The sequence below is a fragment of the Clupea harengus genome, chromosome 10 (genome assembly GCF_900700415.2).
Source record: "Clupea harengus chromosome 10, Ch_v2.0.2, whole genome shotgun sequence".
Lineage (NCBI taxonomy): Eukaryota > Metazoa > Chordata > Actinopteri > Clupeiformes > Clupeidae > Clupea > Clupea harengus.
In genome coordinates, this window is record NC_045161.1 from 14,627,929 (window position 1) to 14,637,781 (window position 9,853).

Consider the following 9,853-nt stretch of genomic DNA (forward strand, 5'->3'; position numbering starts at 1 on the left):
TCTGCAAAGTTTGTTTTAAGATGAATAGTCTACGCATAAATCTGTTCAGTTTACAGCCAATGAATCTGCAAGGTCTTCGTTGCCTGACAACGAATTGTCCAATGAATGATTGTGCAGCTGATTATAGCAGCCGTGCAGTAAAAAGCACTGCTGTACCCGCACAGTTCTACAGTCCACGAAAGAATAGGATACCGTCTGCAAAACAGCTGTGAGTAAATCGATTCGTTTTTGTGGACTTACTTTAGGCGTTTATTTCATGGAGTCGACAGAAAATACTTTTACTTGATCTCCTCAGTAGTAGACCTGCTGTAACATAATTGATATGTAGTGTATTTTATGTCGACCGCTTTAAGTAGGCTACCCTACCACGACTGCAGTAAGCTTTAGGAAAAAAACATTACGCAATAGCTGATATTCTGAAGTATAAACATTTTGAAATTTTTCGTAATTACATAGTGATGATGCCTGATTTTCTGAGTCTGAAGTCTGGACTGTAAATCTCAGTCAGTGCAGTACCTGATCAGCCGTAGTGTTTGTATTATAATGTTTCTACGATTGACTCGCCTGTCATTTTATTCCATTAAACTTACTTCTATCTAGTGTGTGTTAGTCTATTTTACAGTATTTTTGTGAACTGTGTGAAGTATTTATGATATTTACATAAAGATGTTATGTTTTAACCAGCCATAATTACCAGCCTTTATATGTCTAATGTTTTCATCATACCTCATTAATTATTTAAAATAAATTGTGAATTTCTTCCCTGTCTGGTCGGCGCTGAAAGTGATTTACTCTTGACTGATGTTACGAACTCATATCTTGGTGCTCCTTTTGATACTTCCTCTTTATATTCCCTCTATTGCTCAGCTATTACCTGCTTACCATAGCTTTCAATCGAGAAAGAACACAAAAATCGGTGTCAACAGTGTCTTGAAGATGTGCACCAGCCACCATATTGTAAACAATAACCTGATGAACAACTTTGTCTTGGAACTGCAGAATTTCAATGTGCTGTATTCTCCTCAAGATTGTCCTCTGCTCTGTTTACTGACCCTAGAGTTCGTTTAGGGGGAGTATTTCAAGTGCAGTGATGCCAGAGTCAACACAAGGTGACTGTCTGCTTTTGTTATAGATCACACTATATCTTGAACTACATTGAATTTCTCCATGCAGCCATTGTTAGAGGGGTGGGAGATCTAGTCTGTCACTTTCTTTTTTCTCTGCTCTACATTTTGCTGGTCTCGTGTGTAAGAAGCCATATTAAGAAGTCAGAAATAACAGCTGAAAGCTATTTAAAGATCTTGTGACTTTGACTGACCTGGACTTCAAAGATGACTCACCCAATTATGTCTTAGTCAAACAGACTAGTTTTGTACTGTGTGAAACAACATACCCTGACTTGCTTTAATATGACCCAATTATGTAGCACTCTACTGACCTATATGTAGCAATTTCTTTTATCCAAAACCCATACATTAAGGTATGGTAAGGCGCATAAACATGTTCTGTGGATAAGATATAGAGACAATGTATTGTTCACACTTTTTATGTCTGCTTTTAATGCTGGTTTGGTGTCGTTTGTAAAGTATGCTTTTAATGGTTGCGCCTGCGTTGTCTTTTTACAGAATTTCCAGACATTCCCAATGATTCTTACAGAAACAAAGGGACTCCTCTGGTGCATTACACTCAGTCTACTAACTTTTACAGTCCGATAAGTGACTTTTGTACAGAGGACAACATCCCCGAATGTATCTTGTACCTGAACCAGGTGAGGGACAATTATTGGTTGACCTACTTAAGCCTCATGTTGTCTAAAGCCACTATGTTTAACAGCAGAGAAAATACCCTAAATTATCTTTTTAAACTTGAAATTTGACTTTACCTAGAGTGACTCCCTATATCCCAGATATAAGTTTGTGATAAATGACAGATTGTTTCTTCATGCAAAATAGATTTGGGGTTTAATATTCAATTAAGCTGCTTTATTTTTGGGGTTAAGTGAAGGTGGATAGTTTTGTATGCTTAAAACAAGGGGAGCAGACAGAATGTTAAGACAATATGCAAAATGACATGAGAATAGTTGATTTAGTTGATTTGAATGTCTTTTAAGTTCCATATCTGCTCGCGCCCCCTTGTACCTTGTCCAAATTGACTGCCTTTTATCCGCTGCATCTTTTATGTCCTTTTTATTGATTTCAACTTGCATCAGCTTGTACCAAACACACTGAACAGTATGTGGTTAGCCACTGTTTTCTGTACCTCTATTCTAAACCCACCTCTTTTCTCCCTAGGAGGCTGCATCCCTGGGCTTCCCTGCAGTCCAGCCTGACCCGGATGGAGGCGACGGGGGGCTGGATATGGACGTGGTGTCCCTCCTGAACAGCATGTACGCCCTGTTGGAGCGACACCACCGGGTTCTGAGGGCCCTGGACCAGCTGGAGACCGAGAGGCTCCGCAGCATCAGCGACATGCAGAGGCAGCAGCTCAACCAGGGCCGGCTCAAGGTGAGCCACTGGCTGCTCCTGTCTGCTGCTCTCACTTGGCCCAGTTAGGGGGTATTATTAGTAGCAGGAAGTAGTTATGTGGGTTAGCTGTGCACAGGGACAGAAGTGAACCATCTGTGCATAGATAGATGGCTAAATACATGAACATGAACCTGAAGTTGGAGCTATTAAAGGTACAATTATGACCTTTCATGTATACATTATCTGTAAATTGGTTGGGCCAAATATACCTGTAAAGAAAAATGTGTAAATATGTGAAAGGATGAATAGCTAGACAGACAAAGGGATGGATGAGAGACCTGATCTATGAGTATTTTCATGTCAAAATACAGAGAATTGACATCTTGATGTGTTTTCACAGGATCAGCTTGAACTAACAAAGAGGGAGAATGCAAGACTTCAAGAGAGAGAAAGGCAGTTGCAGTTAAATATTAAAAGCTTGAAGAAATGTCTTAAAAATGAGAGAGACGAGGTAAGACAGATGCTTACTCTAAAATATGTGAAGGAAGGAATGTGAAGTGAAGGACTCTTGATGAGGCTAATGCTAAATGGTCACCTGAGGCATTCCCATTATCTGGCAATGAATTATACACTTCATTGTATTAGTTTGCACAAGCAAATACCCAAGTAGATATATATCCAGCAAAGGTTATTCTCTGGATTGTATGGGTTATAGATACAAAACAATCAAGAAGCTTTATAAGTGACCTCTCCCAGATCGAATTATGCTTATTGCATCCTACTCAGTTTAGACTAAATAATCATACAAACACTATGTAATGTAATGAATAATGATGTTGCACATTTTTCTAATTCATATTTTAATAGCAGCTTCTTGTAAAGTAGTGTTAATGTGTAGTTATTATACCTTATTGGAGCTTATAGTTAGAGTTTAAATATGTAACATTTTGCAGTAGAGTCATAATACCATCAACAGGTGCAGAAGCTGCAGAACATTCGCACAAGCTCTTCTATGCAGTACAATCATGATATGAAGAGGAAAGAGAGGGAATACTACAAATTGAAGGAGCATTTAAATCAGCTGTTGATTGACAAAAAGGATAATAAACAAGGTGCGTATCAAATATTTCCTCAGTAGGCAGTCTCTACATTACCTGTGCTACATACTATGCTATTGTGAACTAGTGCTATGCTGATGTTTACTCTTACATAATGACAATGCAAAACTATTCTGCTGAATGTCACACTCATAATTAGAATTATGCTCCTGTTTTATAGCTATTGAAGTTCTGAATTGTGTGGGTAGACCTGATGGAAGGAGAGGTCAATGGAAAACTAGAAGAACAGAGGCCAGGTAAAAAGCCTTTTGATTTCTGTAAAATTAACAAAAGCCATGCATTTTCTGAAGAAAATTCAGTGCTTGCAAGGCAGCAAAAGCTATGTCGCTTTGTGTAAGTGTATATTGATAGTAACACATTTTTAAAGTATGTGAACCAACATGAGAACCTTGCAAAGACTGCAATAGCCTAAGATGATAGAAACTGATCACTGAGGGCCTCATTTACTAACATTGCGACCGCAGCGCAATCTGCGCCTTTGCCAACCCGCATATAGCGCACGGTATTTTGCATCCTATTTATCAAACAAGAACCCTCGTCGCGTCATCTGCGCCTAACACCGCCCATTAGTGTTATTTAGCGATCCGCTAAAATAGGGAAGAAAGAGCCTGCGTGTTCCACTATGGATGATGAGCATGGATAATAAAATTAGAATTAGAGCTTTTGGTTCACAAGGTTACAGCAAACTAACCCAGGTAAATATAGAAACTCATAAATATTTCTCCGTTTAGCCCTTCCGTCCACATTAAAAGTTGTGATCACTTTGAATTCAAGACTGTCTTTTATTGGGGAGCTGATTTTGGGAAATTAAACTTTTCAGCGAACATTGAGTTTCTGGGTTGCTGTGGTTACCCCTTAGGGTGCCTGTGCAGCTAGTTTATGTTTACAAGTTCATATTCACACATATTAACATGAGTTAATCACACACAGGAAACTGCAAACTGTTAATATGGTTCCCTAAGCTAGAGATAGCTAGGATAGTTAATAGCCAGGTTAACTGCTCCATAGCATCCCGTTAAATAGTCTGGTAGGAATACACGACACCCCTTACTTTAAAACGGCGCATTCCAACACTGAAAACCATGCTTTTCAAAAATGTTGCCCTAGGCAGATACATTTGAAAACTGGAGTTGTAGTGTGGACAGGGCAGGGGCAATTGAAATTTTCAGACGTTCAGTTTGCTTGAACTATGGGTGAAAATTAGCCTGGATACCAGACCGAACTTAGCCCCGCCCACACATTTTTTGGTTGGGAAGTTCGGTCTGGCATTACTCCATTGAGGAGAAATTATCTGCGGCTCGATATCGGCCGTACCAATCAAATTGTTAAGGCGGGCTTTATACGATGATGGACAGATGATCAACAGTAACGTAACCAACCACGTCACCAACACACGAGTTGAATTCGTTTTCAACAAACATGGCTGCCGCTGGAGAGCTGAAATGTATAGATTCGAGTCCATTTAGACATTGACAGTGCATTCATTTTGAAAGAGGAACAGAGAAACGCGATTAAGGCATTTGTCAATCGAAAAGATGTTTTTGCCTTCCTTCCTACGGGATCCGGTAAAAGTGTAATGTATCAGCTGCCCCTGGTCACATACTACGTTGTTCTGATTGGTTGTAGGTAACCAATTGAGCGAAGAGGCATTTTTTCTCCTGGTTCGGTTGAAACACGCCCCATAATCACAGCCCAATGGAGTGATATCAGACTCATATTCTGACTAGAATTATGAGTATGACATCGTCAGGCTAGGTGAAAATACGATTTAAAGTAAACCATACAATGAGCGGCGATTCTGGGTAAAGCGTGGCCGAACAGCTAGCTGGTGGGAGAATTTTGTATATGCCTATATTAAATGATATATCAAATATAAACATTAAAAAAAAATTACATTTCTGATGTTCGTATTTTTCAAATTTCTTGCGGGCACATAGTTTTCATTTTGCAGCTGATATGTCATGCTGAAACACCTCTTGTTTCGTTACTAATACATAATTAGGCGCACTTTACGCATCTCCTCCCATCTCTTTGCGACGAACACCCACTTTCCCTTATACCCTCCCAGCAGCGGTAATCTAAAGTGCGCCACCTTTGTAAATACGTTTTAGGTTTATACCCCCCCTGAAACGGGCGCAATCCTGTTAGTAAATGAGGCCCTGAGTGTCTTTTTAAACTGAATAAGGGTAAGAAGTTTTGATGCTGTGTATAGTGGTGTAAGGCAGATGTAATATGAAAAACAATGGGCCCTCATTTTATTGACGGCAACGAGCAAAACAACGAGCAATGAGCAAAGTCTGTCGCGCATTCACTAAAGTTATCGTGTGGCATGTGGGAACATTACACTAATCCACCCATGTTTACGCTTGGGATCTTGCTCATGGTGTTAAATTAGTTATTAAATTAGCTTTAGTTCATGTGCGGCGAACTTTGCTCATTCCTCGTTGCTTTGCTCTTCGCCAGTTGCCCCGTCAATGAAATTAGGGCCCTTTGTTTTCTAGGCATGAGGAAGAGATGTACCAGACTCTCCTGAATGACTTTGATAACCGTCAGCGCGAGCTGATGTTGGAGAATGTCGAGCTGCGGAAAGTGCTTCAGCAAATCAAAAACGAGATGATCGGTATCTTAAGTCCAAAGAAATCCAACTGGAGGGAAGCGAGGCAGGAACATGGTGGAAACCAGGTCAGTCATCTCACCCATGCACCAACCATTCTTCTCCTTGTTGCTGTAGGAGGTTGAAACACGAGGTTCTTAGTTGTATTATATTATATCATTTTGTTTCAGTATTTATCTGTAAAGAGCTAATTTTCAACCTTGAGGAACTCATGTTCCCACCCAAGGGCATGTCTGATGTAAAATATTCTCTACAGAGCCTTTGCATTTTTAGAACAACCTATAAAAGAATTATTAGGCTTTCTGTAAAGCATTCTTTTTTCTGGAATTGCTATTATGTAATAATAATGCATAAATAATAATAAAATATATTATTTAATAAATAAAAAATGCATCCTAAATGCAGCACTAGGTGTCTGTCCCCTGTCATGCCTCTGTCCTCTCAGGATTTAGGCTCCGACGAGGAGGTTGTGTGCAATGCCGGCCGGGATGGTTTGGAGCAGAGCTGTGAGCAGGCCAGAGAAGAGCTCACCAACAGTATTCGCCAGCAGTGGAGAAAACTCAAACACCACGTGGAGAATCTAGATAGCCAAGGTGCTCACAGAGAAGCCATTTTCAGAAAGATAACTCAAAATTGGGAAGAAAATACATTTATAAAATATTATATATTGCCTATTATAGAAAAGTGTGTTGATCAAATGAAAGACAAGTTAATGAGGCTCCCTATTGGCTGAGCTTAGGACATTTTTAAAAGCTATTTTTTTTGCAACATAATGGTTTTCCAGAAATTACCTCAAAATGTCCTGTCTTGTCTTCACATTCTGAACTTGAAGAACAACCGAAGAGAAACATTTTTCCTTTTCCTTGGAATGCTGAAGTTTGGCAGTGCTACACGAAAGTATGCAAGACTGACCTGATTTGTTATCTGTCTGTGTGCCTCAGCATCTTTGGTTCAGCCGAGGGACAGCGAGGTCATGGCTAAAGAGGCCCACGATAGGGAGATGGAGCAGCTCAGGCAGGAGATCCAGCAGTGCAAGGACTTCATTCACACCCAGCAGCAGCTCCTGCAAGTAAGCATGGCCAACACACGGAGACTGGCACCTGTCGGTCAACGATTGGTGGAAGAATCTACGATCTAATTGATGATTGGTTAGTAGATCCTTCCACCCATCGTTGACCGACAGCACCTGTAGCTTCCCAGAGCTGTATTTTGAGGGTGGGAACAGGGATTCGGTAGAGCAGGTATTCTCACTGGAAATCACACATTACCTTGGTGTTGCTAGCGTTTCTGCCAACAGGGACAAGGGTTTTACTTCTATTATAGTATAGTTCTAGCAAATAGTTAATGTGTTCCCTCAAGAGTTTTCTGAATACCCTTTAAAGAAAGTGACTTGAAAACGGTGAACGTCATTAGTGTCGTTCAACAGGGCCTTTGAAAGAGATAGAGAGAAATTGACATTAGAAAGTGTGATGGAGGCGTCACTGCTAATGAGAAGCCTCTCATCTGTGTGTTGGTTCTCAGCAGCAGCTCAGCTCCCCCTGTGATGAAGAGACGGCTTCGCTTTTGAAAGACTGCTACATGCTTGAGGAAAAGGAACGGCTGAAAGAGGAGTGGAATGCTTTTGACGAGCAGCGCAAGAACTTTACTAGCGAGAGAAAGAATTTCACTGAGGCAGCCATTAGGCTGGGCCGTGAGGTAAAGAACAGTGTATATTGTATTGTATTGTAATATATATATATTGTAGCCTTAAACCAGCTGTAGCTGGACTTCTTCAGTAAAGTTGAGCTCATGTAGAGTATTTAGTATTTAGAATTTAAACTTTGCCATGTTTTACAGAAAAAACTATTCGAAGACGACCGTGCTACCTGGCTCAAACACCAGTTTCTCAACTTGTCATTTGCAGATCATGTGAACCCACCATTGTCAAAGTCTCCAGGTGTCTTATCAGAATGTAAGCATGTCAGCCTTATAGTATGAACCGCATATACAGTATAAGCAACCCATGTAAACAACATGATTATTTACAAATGAACATAGAAATAGGGGAACTATACCTTGCAGGGTTTTGGTGAAAAACTGCTTCTGAATGTCAAACAGAAATAGAATGTCGTGGGAAAAAAAAATATGTTCTGTCTTGTTGTAGATGTGGAAGCATCGGCAGCTCCTTCCTCTCTGAGTGACGTTATATCTCAGATGGTCTTCAGCCCTCCAGACGGGTCGTCTGTAAGGCCATCCTCCTCCGCTGAGTACCAGCAGAGCCTCCTTCCTCAGAGCAGGTTCTGAGAACCTCACACAAGCACAAGAGTTGTAATGTGCATCCACATGGTATGCCATTTCCCTATCGTCCCTATCCCTAACCACATGGTCAGCCCAGTTGTCAGTTGTTAGGTTGAGGTGTTTAAATGGAAGGACTCAGATCATGGCCCGCACGCTGGACAATACTTCGCAGTTAAGCTATATTGTGATAGACAACCTGCTTAGCAAACTGGATCTTCATCAGCCGGAAAATTTTCTGCTGTTGCAGTCTTAACTTTTGTTCTCCATGTGTTATCATTGTCCATCTGTTAATCCCTTGTTTTGAAAACTGTATAAGCAGGGTAGTAATATATATGACTGAATATAGATGCAAATAGCCTTTCATTTTATGATAGAATCCAATTAATATGGTGAATACTAGATGAGCTATGCTTTGCCTGATTCAGAGAAACTGGCAGATGACAGATGCTATAATATTAGGAATACAGTGCATTAATGTAGTACCTCATGCTTATGATTCATGTTCATAGAGGAAAGATGAAAACACCAAATGAAATCAAGTTATACAGTGCATGGTCAAAACATTGAAATTATTTTTGTTGCATTTGTAAAGATGTTTCTTACCATTTAGCTTTTTGGAGAAGCTTTCCGTACTACAATATTTATTGTGACGTTTGAGTAGAGAGCTCCAAATTTTGTTACAGCATGCCATTACCTGCCAATGTATTCTTTATAAACTAACTGTTTATTTTACAAATATTAACTGGAGGAATTTGCAATTTATTATGTAATGCTAAAATGTGTATCATGACAGACTAAGTTTGACTTCTTGGCAATGTACTGTAGATTTATCAGTTCTACTTATTTATTGGTTCTACTAATTATACTCAAACATATAGCTGTGCGGCAGAGGCCTGTTGTCCTTGGATTATAATGGTTGCTGAAGGTATATCACAGGAATAAAAGGTTTAAAGTTAAATTGTACTTCATTTAATGCATTCAGATCAAATTAATACATTCATTAGCGTGTTGTGTAATTGTTCTGCTGAAAATGTAATATACACTCGATGATTGTGTACTACAATACAAACTGATTTACTTTGTCCAGGGAACATTGTTTTGTTTACCAATCTTCACACATCCTCTCTTAGATGCTACAATGTGAATGACACTTTTGGATTACTGGAGCAGGGCACCAAATCTTATATGACATTTCAATTCCATTTTCTCGGGTCATTTATAATAGTTCTTTAAAGTTTAGCTGCATCTGAAGCTGCATTCCTTTAGCAAGTGAAGTTTTGTGGCATGCCCAAACCAAACGCGTTCGGTCCACTAACATAGTGAAATAACCTGTACACACCAGTCAGTGATGTCTCTCTATGAAGATAAACACTTTGCTT

General features: G+C 39.8%; 1 protein-coding gene across 3 annotated transcripts; it reads left to right on the forward strand.

The window, feature by feature from the left end:
- The first annotated feature begins 97 nt into the window (after positions 1–97).
- Positions 98–9,432, forward strand: LOC105898291 (afadin- and alpha-actinin-binding protein). 3 transcript variants are annotated; one of them, XM_031575497.2, is made up of 13 exons: positions 98–208; positions 1,058–1,109; positions 1,626–1,768; positions 2,292–2,504; positions 2,866–2,976; positions 3,442–3,577; positions 3,744–3,819; positions 6,085–6,265; positions 6,643–6,790; positions 7,139–7,266; positions 7,719–7,892; positions 8,034–8,148; positions 8,341–9,432. In XM_031575497.2, the coding sequence occupies exons 2-13, from the start codon at positions 1,091–1,093 to the stop codon at positions 8,478–8,480; spliced, it is 1,584 nt and encodes a 527-aa protein (XP_031431357.1). In that variant the 5' UTR covers positions 98–208; positions 1,058–1,090; the 3' UTR covers positions 8,481–9,432. The 3 variants fall into 3 exon arrangements, with proteins under 3 accessions (XP_031431357.1, XP_031431358.1, XP_031431359.1); XM_031575498.2 differs by having other exon boundaries at positions 7,722–7,892; XM_031575499.2 differs by lacking the exon at positions 8,341–9,432 and having other exon boundaries at positions 8,101–8,148.
- Positions 9,433–9,853: the final 421 nt, after the last annotated feature.